Here is an 18,877-nt window from a genome sequence, read left to right as displayed (position 1 = left end):
AAAAAAAAGGGCTCTTGGAGTGACTTGTGGCGTAGGTCGGGTTCAAATCCCAGCACTGCAAGAAACCAAAACAAAAACAAGACTTAACAGTTCTGAGGCAATTTTTTGCAGTACTGGATTTGAACTCAAGGCCCAAACCTCAATCCTCCTGATCTCTGCTCCTGAGTAGCTAGGATTATAGGAATAAGCCACTGGCGCCAGGCAGCTGAGGGCTGTATACTGAACTAAGCAAGAAGCTTCAAGCTGGGTATGAACAGAGCAGAAAGGGAGTCCAGAGGTACTCACAGCCCTTTCTCATTCTACATCTCAGTTTAGTCATAACAGACAGCATAGCATGGCTTTAGTTAAGAATGCCTACCTGCCTACTACAAAAAAAAAAAAAAAAAAACAAAAACCAGTTGTGGTGGCTCTTGTAATCCTAGCTACTTGGGAGGATCGGGATCATGGTTCCAGGCCAGCCCAGACCCTAAATGGTTGGTGAGACCCCCCTGTCCAAAAAATAATCAGAGCAAAATGCACTAGAGCTATGGCTCAAGGGGTAGAGTGCCTGCTTTGCAAGCAAACCCCATCCCCCCTCCACACACACCAAAAAAAAAAAGACTGCCTGGATAGTTTAACATCAGCCACTTAGCAGTTTTATGACGCTTGAGCAAGATGATAGTATTAGCTATTTTACACAGTCACTGTGAGGATTAATTAACACATGCAAGGTTCTAGAACATTTATCTGTTAAACACCATGTACTATTGTTCTATAAAGTATTCAACTTAAAATGACTAAGTCTAGTGGTCAGGGAGGAGATAAAAAAGGCTTAATGTATGAATCATAAGGACAAAGGCAAAGGCACAAGGCCTCATTGCCAAGAGGAAAAACAAGAAAGAAACCAAAGGCTGATCCCATTTACAGCCACTACTCAAGATATTCCCATGATTTAAAAAAAAAAAAAAATGTTATGTCTCCAAGGACAAATGCCTGAGCTGTAGCCAGGATTGGGTGTAGCTCTAAACACAACAGATGAGGAACACCCCTGGTTTTGGCAGGTTCTTCCTGTTCTTTGGATGGTGAATACAAAGTAGTTCAGTGTAGTGTTTAAGGTGTTGGGGATTGAGCCCAGGGCCTCACACATGCCACAAAAGTGCTCAAGGGCTCAACTACTGGTCCACCCTCCTAGTGCTAATCTAAAGTGGTGCTTCTAAAGCTTTATAGTGTCACCCTTTGAACTTCCAAGTCTTTCCAATCAAAATCTGAGATGTCTGAGGAATATCCTTTCAAGAAGGCAAACAGAAAGACTTAATGACCTCATTCCCATCTCCCTTGATCTTCAGTAAGGTTTTCCACCTCCTCCAGCTTTGCCAGGAGGTAGAGATATGACCCAAGGTTGAAAAACACATCAACAACCATCTCAAATGACTTAGATTTAATCATTGGAAGCAAACTAAATGGAAGCTTACAATAAAGAATTACATTTCAGACAATAAAGAATTATATGTCAGTGCCTTTTGCAAACTGAGCTGGGACAGAAAGGGACTGGGGCTGCCCCTCAACCTGATCCTTTCCAAACAAAGACATCCACAGTGTTCCTGGAACTCTGGCTCAGGAAAGGGGGAGACTGCTGGTTCTGTGCGTTGAAGTCGCCTTGTCCATCACTCATTCCTGGCTAGCATCAGGAGCTCCGCCTTGCCGGTTCTGGTCATCACCCTTCTTTTTATGGCCTGAGACGATGTCATCAATCCGTAGCAGTAGAACTGCAGTCTATGAGAAAAACCAGTCCCAAAGAGGTCAGCAGAGAAGGGCACTATTTTCTTTTAGAAAACTTTTACTAGGTCCTCCCACAGAATTACCATTTTATCTGAAATCTACCTTTCAGTTTTGAATGTACAATGCAGTTCTCCTAAACCAAGGGATGTTGCTTGTGCTGTATTACCTTGCTTTGTATAAGTTAAAGACAAGAAGGAGATGGAATTCATTAGATCTCTCTCTCTCTCTTTAGGACTAGACCAAATATAATAGCTCCTGGTTACCTGGAAATAAATAACATGCACATATCTTAGGGTGCCTCACCTCCACTGCTGTCTTGTATGTTTGCAGTTTGACAGCCAATGGCTCCCATATGCCCAATTCTTTCATGTCCACCAAAGTACCAGTCTCACCATTTACACCCCAGGTTTCACAGTTTTCCTGTGTGTGCTTGGCCTACAGTTAGAGAAAAACAGAAATGGTTAAAGGAGAAAACACTGGGAACAAGTAAGTTGTCAGAGAACAATAGGTAAAAACCTAAAATATACTGAATTGTTACACACATAGGGATATGGTAGTGACAGCAAACAGTGACTAAAAGGAGAGAAAGATTTAAAGGAACAAACTGTAAAGAGATAGGATTATGAAAACCATCACCTAAAGCTAAACAGTTTTACCTATTCCCAGCAAAATAACAGAAAAGAAAAACTCACCCGGAGGGAGGTAAGTAGACGGATGGTGCTAGCCCCACAGTTTTGGATCAGGGTACGAGGGATGACCTCTAAAGCCTGGGCAACAGCTCTGTATGGCCATTGTTCCACACCAGTCATGACCTTGGATTTTTCTGTCAAGGCATGGGCCACAGCCATCTCAGAGGCTCCACCCCCTGGCACCAGTTGAGGGTCCAGGAGGACGTTGCGACACACTTGCATAGCATCCTGGAGGTTGCGTTCTACTTCCTTGGGGAAGCAGACAGACAGTATAAAGCCAGCTTGATGACTCAAGGAGAAATCAGAAGCACCAAAGGAGTTCCTGACTGCCAAGGTTAATAAACCACAAAGGAGAGCAACTAAGAAAGGTCCTTAGAACTCCTACTGGCAAAAACAAATGTTATTTTCCCTGAACAATGTATAATTTGTTGACTGCCAGAAGTTAGGAGTGTGTGTCTGCAAGAAGACTGGTGGGTAACACCTAACTGTGATCACCTATTACGCTACATGGAGCTAAACCCCATTTAACCCCTTCCTACTTATTTTGGGAAAGTTACTTAGTCACAAGGAAAAAAAATTTAATTTCAACTTAAACCAACAGTGATTGCCATGGAAGAAGAAATGAAGAGTCTTGCTGGATGTTGGTGGCTGACACCTATCCTGGTACTTGGGAGGCTGAGATCAGGAAGATCAGAGTTTGATGTCAGCCAGGCAACTAGTTCAAAATAACCAGTTTTTGGGCTGGCCGAGTGGCTCAAGTGGTAGAGCACCTGCCTAGCAAATATGAGGCCCCAATTTCAAACCCCAGTACCACCACCACTACCAAAAAAAACCCCAACAACAGAGCAAAACGGACTGGCAGTAAGGCTAAAGTGACAGAGTGCCTGCTTTGCAAGCACTAAGCCCAGAGCTCAAACCTCAAAAAAAGCCATAAAAAAAATAAAGGTTAGGATGCTAGGTGTGTGGTACAGCATGCTTATACTCTCAGCTACTCAGGGAGGTAGAGATAGGATGACTGCAGTCTGAGGCTGGCTTGGGCAAAAGCACAAGACCATACCTCAAAGACAAACTGAAAAAAAAAAAAAAAAGCAAAGGACTGGGGGTGTGGCTCATGGGGTAGACTGTTTTGCCTAGCAAGCACTCTAGGCCCTGAGTTCAATCCCCAATATTGCTCTAAATTAAAAACAATCAAGACAGTAAATTTTATGCTGTGTATTTTTTTGCCATGATTAGAACATTTAAAAAAATTTTTTTTAAACACACACGCACAGGAAATCAATGTGAGTCAATGCCCTGTATAGCTATCCTTATCTCAACCAGCAAAAACCCTTGTTCCTTCCTATTATTGCTTATACTCTCTCTACAACAAAATTAGAAATAAGGGCAAAATAGTTTCTGCTGGGTATTGAGGAAGTTGGGGGGATAGGGAGGGGGCGGAGAGGGTGGTAAGGGAGAGGGTTGGGGCAGAGGGGAAAATGACCCAAGCCTTGTATGCACATATGAATAATAAAAGAAAAAAAAATTTTTTTAAAGAAAGTAGGAAAGGTGTGGCTACAATCCAAATTAAACAGGTACAAGTGGGCTGAAGTATTGCCCAATATATAGTTCTGATCTGGAATGTCCCCCAAAAGCCCATGTATTAAAGGTCTGGTCAAATAGCTTGGTGCTATTGGAAGGTGGTGGGAATTTTTAAAGCGATGAGATGAGTCCTACTGAGAGGTCTTTGGGTCATGGGGGTGGGGCTGCATGGAGATGGACACGGACACACACACACACACACACACACACACACACACACACACACACTCTGTGGGATCTTTTTCTTTCTCTTCTTTTCACTTCCTACTCATGAGGTAAGTGGCTCTGCTCTGCCATGTACTCCTGCTATGATGTATAGCCATAGGACAAAAGAAATGGTGTTAATCAACCATGAACTGAAACCAAAAAGTGTGAGCTAAATAAATCTTTTCTCTTACGACATCCTTCACTTGGTCACATTTCTAAGGTCGACTCACCGAGAGAATGTCTTTGCTGGCCCCTCTGAGGAGAATGGTGCAGGCCTTCGGGTCTTTGCACTCAGTGATAAATGTAAAGTACTCATCTCCAATTTTCTTGATTTCCAATAGGCCTGCTCCAGTTCCAACATCCTCTTCTCTCAGTTCCTCTGGTCGGCTGACTATCCTGGCTCCACAGGCTCTATTGGGTAGAGGAAGTGAAGGAAACCAGATGATTTCAGGTATTTTTAAAATCCATTTCCTTAGTCTCAAGAGTCTGTGGCTGGGGAATGGGGCTAAAGTGGATTGCTAGAAACATCACTTGAGGTCTTGGCTGCTTAGTGGAAAAGACATTAAAAACACACAGAGGCCAAGTTTCCTTAAACTAATAAATAAGGCTTTAGTAATTTTGTGCATACCCAAGGCAACTAGTTGTCACTATATAACAAGATATAGTTGAATTAAAAACATACTTTGTGGTTACTAAAATTTGAGCAAACGAGTTCTCATGCATATCTATCATGCACATACCATGTAACAGTCATTTCTAGATACAAACCATCATGTACTACCCAATTGGGTCTCAAGGCCAATAAGAGGACTGTATCAAAACAGAAGCCAAAGCCAGGCAAGGAAGAGACGAGTAAGTACATAAGTATACGTCTGACCCAATTTTAAAGAATGTAGAACTTATTTCTTTTTTGTCACACTTCCCCCAACTTATGGGCATGTGGAGGTAACTAAGCACATTCATGTATGCCCAGAGCCATTTCAGAGCAAGCAGAAATATAAAATTCAACTCAGATCTGTTGTCATATGTTGGGACACAGCTGGGCTCTTAAGTGTCCCTCAAAGGTCCACATATAAAGGCTTGCTCCCCAAGGTGGCTCTTTTGAGAGGTAGTAAAGCCTTTAGGATGTAGGCCTAATGAGAAATAGTCAGGTCACCGAGTGAGGGTGTGTTGTTGAAGGGATAGTGGAGATCATAGCCCCTTCTTTTCTTTTCACTTCCCAGCCATGTGAAATGCCATCATGCACTTCTATCATGACATTCCTGCCTCAACACAGGACCAAAAGCAACAGGGACAACCAAAAATGGACTAGACCATCAAAAACCGTGAGTCAAAATAAACCTTTTCTCTTTGTAAGTTGATTTCAGGTATTTGTTACAGTGATGAAAATTGACTAATAACAGGGTGGTGCAGATTTTTCATCCTTTTTATAAATTAGTATTTAAAGTGAATAATATCTAAGTACAGACATCAGTGTAGAAATAATTAATGCAATTTAGTTTCACTCATAAGTGTAGCTAAGAATCCAATCAATGAAACTGATGGGTCTACTATATTCTGAACCAGTTAAAATAGACTACTCATTCACTTAGAATCATCACAATGACAGTAAAGAACAAGAACTCTTTGACAAGTAGTCGTTTAGAATTGTGACAGACACCTACCAAGGTAGTGATTATAGATGTAAGTATAAGCTGCTCATTAATGGTTAGGGGTAGTATAGAAGAAACTCATGCAGTGGGTAACTATTGGGACTTCTGAAGAGACCAGTCAGCTACACACAGGTTATTTCTACCTGGTATTGTATGCTACATTTTATCGTTTTGAGTAATGACTATATTATGCAGCTACAAAAAAGGAAACAAATACAAAAGAGTATTATTTTTACTTAGCCTACTCACCTAGCAATGCGATTATTGTCTGTCTTCCGGACTCTGCGGATGGCTGTAATATTGGCCCGCATGAGGTAGTGCTGTGCTAAGTCTGAAAACCAAGAGTAGAGGTGTCAAGCTGGATGCCAGAACTCCTGGGTTCTGAACTGGTTTTTTACCTAAACATCATGTTTAGTATGTCTACACCAACATGGGACACACATACAAAAAGACTCACCTTCTTTTACCTCAAGGTAGGCTGGAAAAAATTATGAAGTCCTACCTGAGATGCCCTTTTCTGTAATGACCACATCCGGCTTCAGTTGGATAATGTCATCACAGAGCTGCTGGATATACTCTTCTTCCATCTGGAGGATTCGGGTGAAGTCTTCCTCTCGTGTAATCTCAATGTCAGTCTGTGTAGTAAAGAAAAGGCACAGATTTAAAAATCCCTGGGCTGGTCAAACTCTTCAGGGTCATCCTAATGACTACACTCCCTAAGCTCTTTCATATATCCCAGAAAATATGAGTTAGAACAATGTTAACAGCTGTGACCTCTCATCTCTGTACATCAGTTTAACTCTAGTTACCATCTAGTTTGACTCTTTCATTTCAGTTTTGTCCTTTTAAGACCCAGGTTCAATGTTACTTATGTCCTGCCAGTGTGCATGGATATTCCAGGTCTTCTTTCACACTAAGTTGATTCTTGTTCCCAATCCTTGTTTAATAAGATTCAAAGGCTTTGTTTTGAAACCATGTAAGCCTCCTGCACTCTGGAAATCTCCCCCTAGTGCTTCAAAACTAAATTCATTCCTACTCTATGTCTTCCTGATGCATTAGGAAAGGTGCTATGATAAATGTAAAACTGAAGCCAACAGAGCTGAGTTCAAATGTTGATTTGGCCAGCAATAGCTTTTTTTAAAAATGAAATTGAAAAAAAAGACACAGTGAAATTGATTTCATGATTTTATTTTCTTCATAAAAAAACCAAAGATAGAACTTAAAACTGGATCACTTGCCCCTCTCTCTTATCTCCTCTCAGTTCAAAATGCTTGCATTTCTTAACAGCCAACATTCTCTTAGATCTGCAGTTGGGCTTAACACACTCACGCCTCAGCACAATTCTCTTTGTAGTTTTAGCTTTTTTCCCAGAAAATTGGCTTAGTCTGCCCACCACAGCTAATAGCCACTCTGCTTCCTGTCATACTGTGTCACTTTGTGAGGATGGTGTTTGCCACACTTTTTACAGAAAGTCCGGAGGAATTAGGAACATTAACCACAATTACAGAAAGGCTATCAGCACCAAAAGAGCAGGCTGGAGGTGCTCTATCACTTCATCAGCAACCCCCTCCATTTTTTTTTCTTTTTGAGATAGGGCTTCACATTATACCCAGGCCAGTCTGGACCTCTATCATCCTATTTGTGCTTTCCTGGGTAGCTGGAATGAAAGGTGCGTATCACTGCACTAACCATTAGTTGAGATGGGGATCTCACAAACTTTTTGCAAGGTTAGCCTTGAACTGTCATCTTCTTGATCTCTACCTCCTGAGTACCTAGGATTACAGGCCCAAGCCACTGCATCCTGCCAGGCTGGTCTTGAACTCATGAGCTCAAATGATCCTCATGCCTCAGCTTCCTGAGTAGTTAGGACTACAGGTATGTGTTACTACACCCAGCTGTTTAGCCCAGTTTTAACAAATCTAGGACTAATTTCTCCCCTCCCTCCCACTCATTTCCTTTCACTCTGAGCTTCAGATTCCTCATCTATAAAAGTTAATATCAACTTTTTTTTAAAAGAACTATCGTTAAGAATTAGTGGTAATATATGTATAATACAGTAATTGATGCAGAATAGGCATGCAATAAACATACCTTTTACTTTCCTTGTTCATATTAGCAGTCAGATTTCACTTTAAGGAACAGGGCCAGAAACCTTACCTGGCTTTCTCCTTTCTTGTACTCCAGAGAAGAATCCAACAGCACAATACGAGGGTTCTTGATATAACGCCGCATTCGTGGATGAGTCACATCCTTGTTAATCATGACTCCACGTAAGACACATGAGTCTTCAATGATGCCCCCTGGAATCTGAACAAAAGAAGACCCACTTTAATCCACAACCAAGAGGAGACAATTAGGGCTGTGTTGCTTACCTGGCATGTGCAAGGCACCGTGTTTGATCCCCAGCGTGCACACAGACAAGTAATATAGTTTTTAAGGTGCCTTTCTTCCACAAAACTCAAGAACAAAACAGCTGCAAACATTTTTTTTCTCCTCTAGGAAGCATGCCAATCTTGGGTTATGATATTCAATCTCAAGGTCAGCTGAGACCCACAGTGTCTTGACAAAAATTTAAGGGACTCAAGTATCTCCTACTTCCTTAAAGACATTTCCACAGATATTTAGGCTTGGGCTCCATCTACTGGTCACTGGCTATTTTTACTTTTGTAACTTAAGCAGAAACAAAAGCTTTTGGAATCTTATTAGCACTGTATAAGAACCCTTTTTAAGTTTATATACTGACCAAGTGACTGATAAATATGCAAACAGACAGACTTGGAAGCACCAATAAATCTTTCCCTAGCCCTTGTAAGGACAGCAGTGAAGGTAACAAAATTATTTCAGGAATTCTTGATATCCTCTTTAAGTTTTTGTTTTCCAGGATACAAATACAGTTCTCATTCCTAGACCTAACTAAAGACATCTTGCTCTGATTTAAAACTATTTTCTCCATAAGTGTAATGATTCATGACAGGAAACAATTTATTCCCAAAGCACACAGTGGACTAGTTTACCTTTTCCACCTTTGCATATTTCTTAATGTCAATTTCCTTCCTGCCATTCTCTTCAAACTGTACAGTCTTGACAGCATCCAAAGCAATGTTGCAAGCCAAAGAGGACCACCGACTGATTACTTTGGTAGTAATGGAACTATTGATGATGTTCAGCATCATATCACGGTTATTGGTGTCAACAGGGGTACTGAAGAAAAGAAAACCAGGTAACATGTTTGGAAGCAACTTAAGACATTTAAGTAAATCCCTTGTACAGTATGTCAGAGACTGTGACAGTGGGTCAACAGGCAGAATGAGTAGTTCTGTTCCTTTGTAGAAACAAGGGACATCAAGAGATAATCTTGTCCATCCCTCTTTTTCAGCAAGATTACAACTAACCAATTCCTACAAAGTGCCACAATTCCCTGGGCAATCCATTCCTATGTCTGGCATTTCTCCAAGCATACATTCAAAGCTTAACAGAAAAATAATTTGCTGCTTACCTTCTGCTTCATCCAAATAAGCTCAACTTTTACAACTCTCATCAAGACACATTTTGGGTATAAAACCTTATTCCATTAAGAAACAACTTTGAGTTCAATTATCACCAGTTTTACCACCCATTTTGTATACTGGACTCTAGTTCATGGTATGCTGCATAGCATTTACTGTTTTTATATATTAGCCTAGCTTTTCCCTCATGAGATTCTAAATTTATGCATTGTGAGACTACTTGGAACATAATTTTCAGAGACCTTGTATAGCAACTTGTCTAAAATTTTCACACTCCAGTCTTACTTTTCTTTTCCCTTATTCCACTCTTCAATTTGTCCTCTTCTCACAAAATGACACCAGGGTATAAAACCACCATATGTATTAAATGTGCTTGGCTTTCCTTTACTCCCTAAGAAGAGATCAGTTAAGTTTTCTGGGCCTCCCTCATTTGCTACTACCATTTCTGGCCCTGCCCCCATACCTGATTTTCTTTAGAGTGTTGATCATATCATCCAATGCCATACGGTAAGCACTGATCACCACTGTTGGATGCATCTGCTGCTCTAGGAAGTGCTCAGCTACAGACAACATTTCTCCCGCTATAAAAAGGATACAAACACCATTGTACCAGGATAACAAAGTAACTTCATTATGATTCTACAAAATATTTTTTCCTGAAACAGATTCTTCCAAAAGATACGATATTTGGTTTCCAAATTTTATACTCTGTATAAGGCAATTCATTAAAAAAAAAAAAAAAATCCGCTAGGCACCGGTGGCTCATGCCTGTAATCCTAGCTACTCAAGAGGCAGACATCAGGAGAATTGTGGCTTGAAGCCATCCCAGGCAACAATTTGCAAGACCCTATCTTGAAAAACCCTTCACAAAAATGGGGCTGGTGGAGCGCCTCAAGGTGAAGGCCCTGAGTTCAAACCCTAGAACCACCAACAAACAAACAAACTACCTCATCAGACATATTTTAAATAATCAAAGATTTATCTTATGGGTTTACTTATTTTCATCTTTCTAAGTATTTTTCACCAGTTACTGAAGAAAAACAACAAAAAATACAAATGGAAGTACCTTCTTGTTACACCAACACCTTAGTGTTGGTAGTATAGCCAAACTACTAGCACTAAAAACACACAAACCTTGTATCTAATAATACCCACAAAACATACAAAATTTACCCTCTAGATGAGGGATTATTGACAAAATGGTCCCTTTTTTTTGTGGTAGTGGAGTTTGAACTCAGGACCAACACTTTGAGCCACTCCACCAGCCTTTTTTTCTGTGATGAATTTTTTGATAGGGTCTATTGAACTATTTGCTTTGGGTTGGCTTTGAACCCCAATACTCCTGATCTCTGCCTGAGTAACTAGGATTACAGGTAAAAAAAAATTTTTTTGGACAGTTACTAGGGTTTGAACTTAGGTCCTTGCACTCTCTACTGCATGCCTGCAGCCCCTTTTTGCCTTACTCTCTCTCTCTCTCATCCATCCATCCATCCATTTATTTTTGAGATAGGGTGTTGCATTTATGCCCAAGCTAGCCTGGACCTCGATTCTCCTATTTATACTTCCAGCCTAGCTGGAGCTACAGGCACACACCACCATGCCCAGATTCTACTAGTTGAGATGGATGGGGCCTCAATAACTTTTTCCCAGACTGGCCTTGAGCCACCATCCCCCTCACTCATCTTCCCCTCCCAAGTAGCTAGGATTACAGGATTATACTGTGCCTGGCTAAAAAATTCTTATTAATTTTATTACAAGAATTCTATTCTCAATCATGTAGCCAGTATAAACTGGCATAAAAAATATTATGAGCATGAGTTTATTTCTCATGCTGGGTGCAGTGGCACATGCTTCTAGCCTCAGCTACTCAGGCAGCTAAGGTAGGAGAACACTTGATTACAGAAGTTCTAGACTAGCTTAAGCAACACAGTGAGACCCCATCTCAAAACAAAAACCAATAAAATAGTTCTTTTCTCATTTTAAACGTGTTAAACATGTGCTACATAGTGACACCCTGTCTCCAAAATAAAGATTTAAAAAAATGCTTTAAGATTTAAGTAAAATGCTTTTACTTAAAAAGTTCACTATCAACTTCAAGTTTATACAATAAAAACAATAGGCCAAGGTTTCAGGTATGACCATATGAGAAGTAAAAAAATTAATTTTTAAACTTAAAAACACTAGGCTCAGTATTTTCAAGATTTCCTATGTATCCTTGATCTGGGTCTTCCTACCCTCAGAAATGTTGAGAGATAATTATTATTTAAGCACCATAAATATTTTGGTAGGAATATTTACCCACTTGCCAAAATCTGTTTGTAACCCCAAAATCAATATTCAAGGAACGTTTATGGTCACTCACAGACATGTACAGAATGAAAAATTTGAGCCACCCAAGACATTCTTAAATGGTCAAATAAGGCCTTGTTTCAGTTCTTACTATAAACAAGTATCCTTTATGTAGTGTATTTAGAGATGTGTTTTTCACCTTTTTGTACTTTGTGTTGGTGATTTCTTGATTTAAAATGGTTCCCAATTGAAGTACTTAAATGTTATCCAGTGTTCCTAACTCCCAAAAAGACCATGATATGCCTTACAGAGAAAATATGCTTCATTCAGGCAGAAGTTATATTGCTACTGGCTACAAGTCTGTTAGCCAATCAACTACATACATTAAACGTTTTTATGAAAAACAGAGCCAGGTAGGTGGCAGAGACACATAGTCCCAGCATTTGAGAAGGTGAGGCAGGAGAATCCCAAGCTGGGGGCCAGTCCAGGCTATACACTGAGAGCCTATCTCCAAAACAAAACACCCAAAACCAAAAAATTCCCCTGTACAATAAAGTATTTATTAGTTGATGAAACATAGCTCTATTACCCCCAGTAGTAATGGTTTACTATTAACCACTTCAATGTTTATGACAATTTTATAGAATTAATTTACCATAAAGAGAACTGACTTTATTTTATTCAACCAGATCTTCATAGCTCGTACATATGCCTATACATACAATAGCTCATCTTATTCATTTGGATGTTTTAAACTCAATGGAGAAAATACACAGAAAACAAGCAACAAATTATTTATACACATATATATATTTTTTTGAAGGACTGGCATTTGAACTCAGGCCTTCATGTTTGCAAAACAGGCACTCTACCACGTGAGCCACACCTACAGTCCATGCACATAAGACACACATATATATGAATACAAAGTATTTATTTTTTGTGGTGCTGGGGCTTGAACTCACGGCCTCACATTAGTTAGGTAAGCACTCTACCACTTGAGCCACTCCACCAGTCCTTTTTTGTGTTGGGTATTTTCAAGACAGGGTCTTGAGAACTATTTGCCTGGGCTGGCTTTAAGTTGATATCCTCCTGAGTAGATGGGATTACAGGTATGACCCACCAGTGCCTAGCTAAATAGAATTTCCCTCTTAAAATATGACACAAACATTACAATTTTCCTCTTCAACCCTCCATTCTCCTCTTACCAAGAATAATTACTGACGTGGTCCCATCTCCAACCTCTTCATCCTGGGTCCGGCTAATCTCAATCATGGACTTAGCTGCTGGATGCTGGACTTGAATCTGAAAGAAAAATGTAGATCACCACTGAATCAAGACTACCCAAAGACCTCTTAACCTGTTTTAGTAGGCCCTAACTCTTGAGCTTCTTGCTTCCATAATGCTCTTTTCTCTCTTTATTGTCTAACTATACCTTAAAGATTAAAAATGGCCTCCAAAATATCTTAAATAGACCACCTTCCCACATTCTTTTCTTGTTAGGAAAAAGGAATGTGAGATTTCAACTATTAGAGCTTCTTGAGGACAGAACAGTTTCCAGCTTATATACTCCTTATATATTCTAAGTACCATTCTGTTTGAACTGTGTCCTCCGAAAAGATGTGTTGAAGTCCTAAACTCGGGGACCTGTGAATGTGACCTTATTTGGAAACAGAATCTTTGTAGGCATACTCAAGATAAAGTCACTCTGGTTTAGGAATAGTAACAAATCCAATCAATGTTGTCCTTATAAGAAGACAAAGAAAACTGGGTGCTGGGGCTCACATTGGTAATACCAGCTATTTGGAGATCTACAGGATCAGATTTAAGACTGCTCTAGGCAAAAAGTTTGTGAGACTCTCAATTCATCTTGACAACAAAAAAAAGATGGGCATAATGTCACTTGGCTGTTATCCCAGCTATGAGGGAAGTTTAAGTAGGAGGATCACAGTCCAGGTGTGAGACTCTCTCAAAAATAACCAAAAATGGCTGGGGGTGTGGCTCTAGCAGCAGGATGCCTGCCTACTAAACATGAGCCCAAGTTCAAGTTCAAACTCCAGTACTTGGAGGAAAATGGTGGGGAGGGAAAATACACAAAAATGCCACATGACAAGTGAGACAGAAACCCTGACTTTATAAAAGCCAAGAAATTCTGGAAACTATTAGAAGCTAGAAGAGACAGGGATTCTTCCCTAGAGCATTCAGGAACAAGGCCCAGCTAATGCTCTAATTTTAGAGTATTAAAAATACTTGAATACTTCTAACCCCAATTTATGAGCAAGTAAATTTCTTATTTTTCTTATGCTGGGGATTAAACCCAGGGTTCTTGCACATGCTAAGCATGCAGCTACAGCCTCAGCCCCTAGCATTTCTTTTCTGTAGTACTTAGGTTTGGACTCAGGGCTTTCCACTTGCAAGATGGGCACTCCACTGCTTCAGCCATGCCTCCAAGCCCTTTTCTGCTCTGCTTATTTTGTAGATAGTGTCTTGCTTTCTGTACACACCACATGGACCACCATTCTAGAATGACAGGTGCAGGCCATCACACATTTTTTTTTTGTGTTGGGGGGGGTGGTCTCACAAACTTTTCTTTTGGCCCAGACTGGCCTCAAACCACAATCCTCAGGCTCTCAAGTAGCTACAATTACAGGCATGAGTCACTTGCATCCAGTTATTTTTTGTTTTTTTTTGTTGTACCAAGGTTTGGAACTCAGGGCTTTGTTCCTACTGGGCAGGCACTGTACCACTTGAGCCACACCTACAGCCCATATTGTGGGTTTTTTTTTGTTTTGGAGACAGGGTCTTGCTATGTTGCCCAGGCTGCCCTTAAACTCATGAACCTCCTGCCTTAGTCCACAACCCACCCCCACAATGGGATTTTTAGGCATGTGCCACCATGTCTACCTAGTTTTCTGTTGTTTTTACATCAACCAGTTCATACAAATTTGTACAGCAAACTTAAGAAACTATCACCACCTACTTTTTTTGGGGGTGCTGGGGATTAAACCCAAGGCCTTGCATATGCTAAGAATGCAACTGTAGCCCTAACCCCTAGTTCCTGTTTTGGGACAGGGTCCTGCTAGGTAGCCCAGGCTGGCCTCAAACTCACAATCTTTCTATCTCCGCCTCTAGACTGCTAAGATTACAAACATATACCACCATATCTAGTTTACTTACATGAGTTTTTTTTTTTTTGGGAGGGACTGAGGTTTGAACTCCGGGCTTCATGCTTGCAAAGCAGGTGCTCTACTGCTCGAGCCACACCTCCAGTCCATTTTGCTCATTATTTAAAAGATGGGGTCTCTGTTCAGGAGGTTCAAGATTCAAAGCCAGCCCAGGCAAATAGTTTGAGCCCCTCTCTAGAAAAAAGCCTTCACAAAAAAGGGCTGGTAGAGTGGCCTCAAGGTGTAGGCCCTGAGTCCAAACCCCAGTACCACAAAAGAAAAAGAAAAAAAAAAAAAAGTCTATTTTGCAAGCTGGCCTCCAATGTTGATTGTACTCTCAGTCTCCCAAGTAGCGAGTATTACAGCATTCAGCTACTTACATGGGTCCTTCATAAAACAGTAAGAAAGCAAATGAAAAAGAAAAATCACCATACCTCTCGAAGAATGGCATTGCCATCATTGGTCATCACAATGCCTCCCATCGGGTCCAAAAGCATCTAAGACAAAAGCAAAAGTTAGTGCTCTACACAACAAAAAGAAAAATCCCCAGCCTAAGAGTTTCAGTAAGACATTCTTACCTTCATCATGGACTTGGGTCCCAAACATGTTCGGATGATATCTGCAATAGTCTGATGGAAAGAAAAGACATACAAGCACAAACCAGAAGAGTATGAATGTGTTGGAGAGAAACCTACAGGAGCAGTGTTTTAACAAAGACGGCTAATAGCAGGGCTACCCACTATTTCAGACGCAGTAAGAAATGACTTTTCATAAGAAAATAGGATAAATGCCTCCTAGAGATTCCTTAACAGTCCAATCTCAGTAGTCGCCATATTATCCTAAGATCTTGGGTCACTTCACTACTTCATTCAAAAGACATTTACTGAACAACTATGAAGGATGTACAGTGGGCAATAGGAATGCAAAGGGAATCAACAGTGTCCTTCCCCTCAAGTAACCCAATCTGGTAAGGGAGACAAACACAAATAGCATACTATATGACACATACAATGAAATTATGCACAGGTTAACATGTGAGGATTATTAGGCCTAACTCAGCAAGTAGGACTTCCTTCACCATATCACCATCAGGGGAGTGTCCTGAAAAAATGCAAATCAGCTTTTCCTCAGCCTAACTCTCAAGTCTAGATACATAGGAAGCTTACTGCAATGTGAACATATAGAAAAACTGGAGAAGACAGCTGGAGGAAAACTATTATACTATACTTAAAAGATATACTACCTAACTGGGGATGTGGCTCAGTGGTAGAGTGCTTGCTTAGCATGCCCTGTGTCTGAGTCCCCAACAATGACAAAAGACATGCTACCTTAGCAGCATTAATATTTCCAGATTGAACTTTTCTTCCAGATTCACGCTTTGTATTCTGGCCTAAAATAGATAAAAACAAAAGTCAACACCCTAGGCTTGCCTCATGATATGCAGCTATTACCCAACTTTTGCAAATAAAAATAAACACATGGATTTCAAAGTGTATACATAAAGTTTATCAAATATTTAAATATGTTCAGTTTATTGAATGTCAATTATACCTCAAAAGAATTAAAAAAATCATGTGCTTACAGCTGTAAACAGCTTTTTACTTCTCTATTTCAAACTCTGAAATATCAAGAAATTACCTATAATGCTTCAACTTCAGAATCTTTTTTTTTTTTTTTTGCAGTACTGGGGCTTGAATTCAGGGCCTTTGCATAAGCCACTCCACCAGCCCTTTTTGGTGATCGGTATTTTCAAGATAGGGTCTCTCCAACTATTTGCCCAGGCTGGTTTCAAACCCGGATCTTCTGATCTCTGCCTTCTTAGTAGCTAGGATTACAGGTGTGAGCCACCAGCGCCTGGCAAACTTCAGAATCTTGATCAATACTTTCCCTGTAAACATTCACAACCTGAGACCCATGACTGATCCTCAGTGGATAGTGAACTCTCCAAGATTATGTGAGAAAATGAAATGGTGCACTTTTTCCTTTTCCTGGGAAGAGGATCCAAAGCTATCATCAAAGTCTCAAAGGCCTAGTGTGATCTCAGGAAAGTATACTTTACGTAAATGGGAGAATTTAAGGGTTCATATTTTCCTGCTTACATGTGGGAACCTTACTGACAGTCCATTACTGACAGACTCCCATGCCGTGCAATGAGGACAAACACTTCCAAAGTGTCCTGGTTTGCAAGACAAATCATTTACAGCCATCCCATACCTGGTGTAGTAAGAATGCATCAAAACCCATTAGCCAGTGCTGGTGGCCGATTCCTGTAATTCTAGCTACTTGGGAGGCTGAGACTGGGAAAATGGCTTTCAAGATCTCAGTTCCAAAATAATTAGAGCAAAATGGACTGGAAGTGTGGCTCAAGCAACAGAGCACCTGTTTTGCAAGCTGGAAGCCCTGAGTTCAAACCCCAGTCTCACCAACAAAAACTGAAAACAAACAAAAAAAATCAAAACCATTTACCATCGGTAAGTTAGTTACAAAGTTTATTAGAGAGCCTCATCAGTTACAGGGGCTAATGCCAGAGATTAATGCAAGAGCTTTTACAAATGCAACATTCACTTTAGCACTCTCAATGGTGAAGCCAGTGGTTACAACCAAGCCAACATAAAGCTTATTTTCCTCCCCTCTCCAATTATACATCCCCCTCCCTACAACTTTAATATGTCAATTTTCCAATCCAGTCTCAACAAAGCTAAACGCCTATCACTACCCTCAGGTTTTACATTTCTACTTGAGGCAATGGTACCCAAAAAACTTACACAAACCTACAATCCATCAGAAAGAATAATTTTTCCTGAAAAGTTCTTTTCCAAATATGGATAATATCAATTTAAAAAACAACTTTGACTAGCACTGTGTATACAGAAGATACTAAGGAAGGGGACATGGTTAGCCAGAAATTCTAGGTCCTGCAGATGTGATACACAAATTACACACAGAATGGCAATATACCAAGAGATCACAATGGAGACAGTGCTCACTACTCAGAAAGAATTAAAGGACATTCCTAAAGGGAAAACAAAACCAGCAAAGAAATTTGGGAAAACAAAATTGGTTAGTGGGACCGATTACCCCCAAAACCGGTGAGGAAAGCAGGGTGACTTCAGCAACAGGGGTTACTGAAAAGAAACGTAGAGGCGAAAAATCCCACTTGTGATCGGCCAGATCTTCTTTTAAGCAGCTTACCTCCTTATCCCACAATTCTACAAAGAAATACTATCAACCTAACATAGATGGAAAAACTTAAGCAATCTGCCCGAGGTCACACCGCTACTTAGGAGATGGGTCACGGAGATAAAGCTAGGCCTAACTTTAAGAACCATTATTCATTCAGCTACACGCTGGAAGCCATGCTAGAAAGGATGCAGGGGCGTGGAGTAGGAAGGCAACTGAAAAACCGAACACGCGGTGAGAAAAAGCTTCTCAAGGGAAGCACAAGTAAAGACAAGGGACTTGGGGAGGGGGAAGTCAGTTTCCGTTTGTGAAGCGGTGGGGAATAGGCGATGGTAGGGGAGGAAAGCGGGAGAAGCTTCCAAAATGAAACGATGACCGGAAGGCTCGGCGGCAGGGTCATGGCGGGACGGCACTGGGGGCAAGAGTGAAAAGTGTGGAGAGGCGGAAGAAATGGGGTCCCTTCCCTGTTTTCCCAAAACTCACTTAGCACGAGCACAGGACGGTGACCCATCATGGCGGCGCGATGCAGAGCCGGGTACCAAGACCCGGGAAAATCTGCAGAACCTTCTGGAGAGAGACCGAGAACCAGGGAAAAGCCCAGAAAAATCTGCCTCTTTAGGGTTGACACCTAAACACGCTACCGTCCAAGTTGCCACCAATCACTGTACCCACTTCATTGACTGACGCAAAAATAGGCCAATCGACGTATTAATCCTGCCTCCTACGCAAGAACGGCAGAACAAGCTAGATAGAGAGAGCACAATGATGGAAACGGTAGGACACAGGCGCTTGCGCAATAGGGTGGCCGCTCCCGGCCGCGTGTGGAGAAAACGTCGGCGCAAGCGCACAGGCTC

General features: G+C 40.9%; 1 protein-coding gene across 1 annotated transcript; it reads right to left on the bottom strand.

The window, feature by feature from the left end:
• Positions 1 to 1,402: 1,402 nt before the first annotated feature.
• Positions 1,403 to 18,665, bottom strand: Cct3 (chaperonin containing TCP1 subunit 3). The gene is made up of 14 exons (XM_020169827.2): positions 18,507 to 18,665; positions 16,172 to 16,233; positions 15,422 to 15,472; positions 15,278 to 15,340; positions 12,888 to 12,984; positions 9,854 to 9,971; positions 8,899 to 9,085; positions 8,042 to 8,191; positions 6,387 to 6,519; positions 6,134 to 6,215; positions 4,463 to 4,643; positions 2,451 to 2,696; positions 2,062 to 2,193; positions 1,403 to 1,752 (listed from the first exon to the last, which is right to left on the bottom strand). Exons 1-14 carry the CDS (start codon positions 18,535 to 18,537, stop codon positions 1,648 to 1,650), a joined length of 1,638 nt encoding a protein of 545 aa, XP_020025416.1. The 5' UTR covers positions 18,538 to 18,665; the 3' UTR covers positions 1,403 to 1,647.
• Between the last annotated feature and the right edge of the window lie 212 nt (positions 18,666 to 18,877).

This window comes from Castor canadensis, chromosome 11 (genome assembly GCF_047511655.1).
Source record: "Castor canadensis chromosome 11, mCasCan1.hap1v2, whole genome shotgun sequence".
Classification (NCBI taxonomy): Eukaryota; Metazoa; Chordata; class Mammalia; order Rodentia; family Castoridae; genus Castor; species Castor canadensis.
The sequence above is the reverse complement of the archived record's forward strand: the minus strand, read 5'-3'. Positions and strand labels throughout refer to the sequence as shown.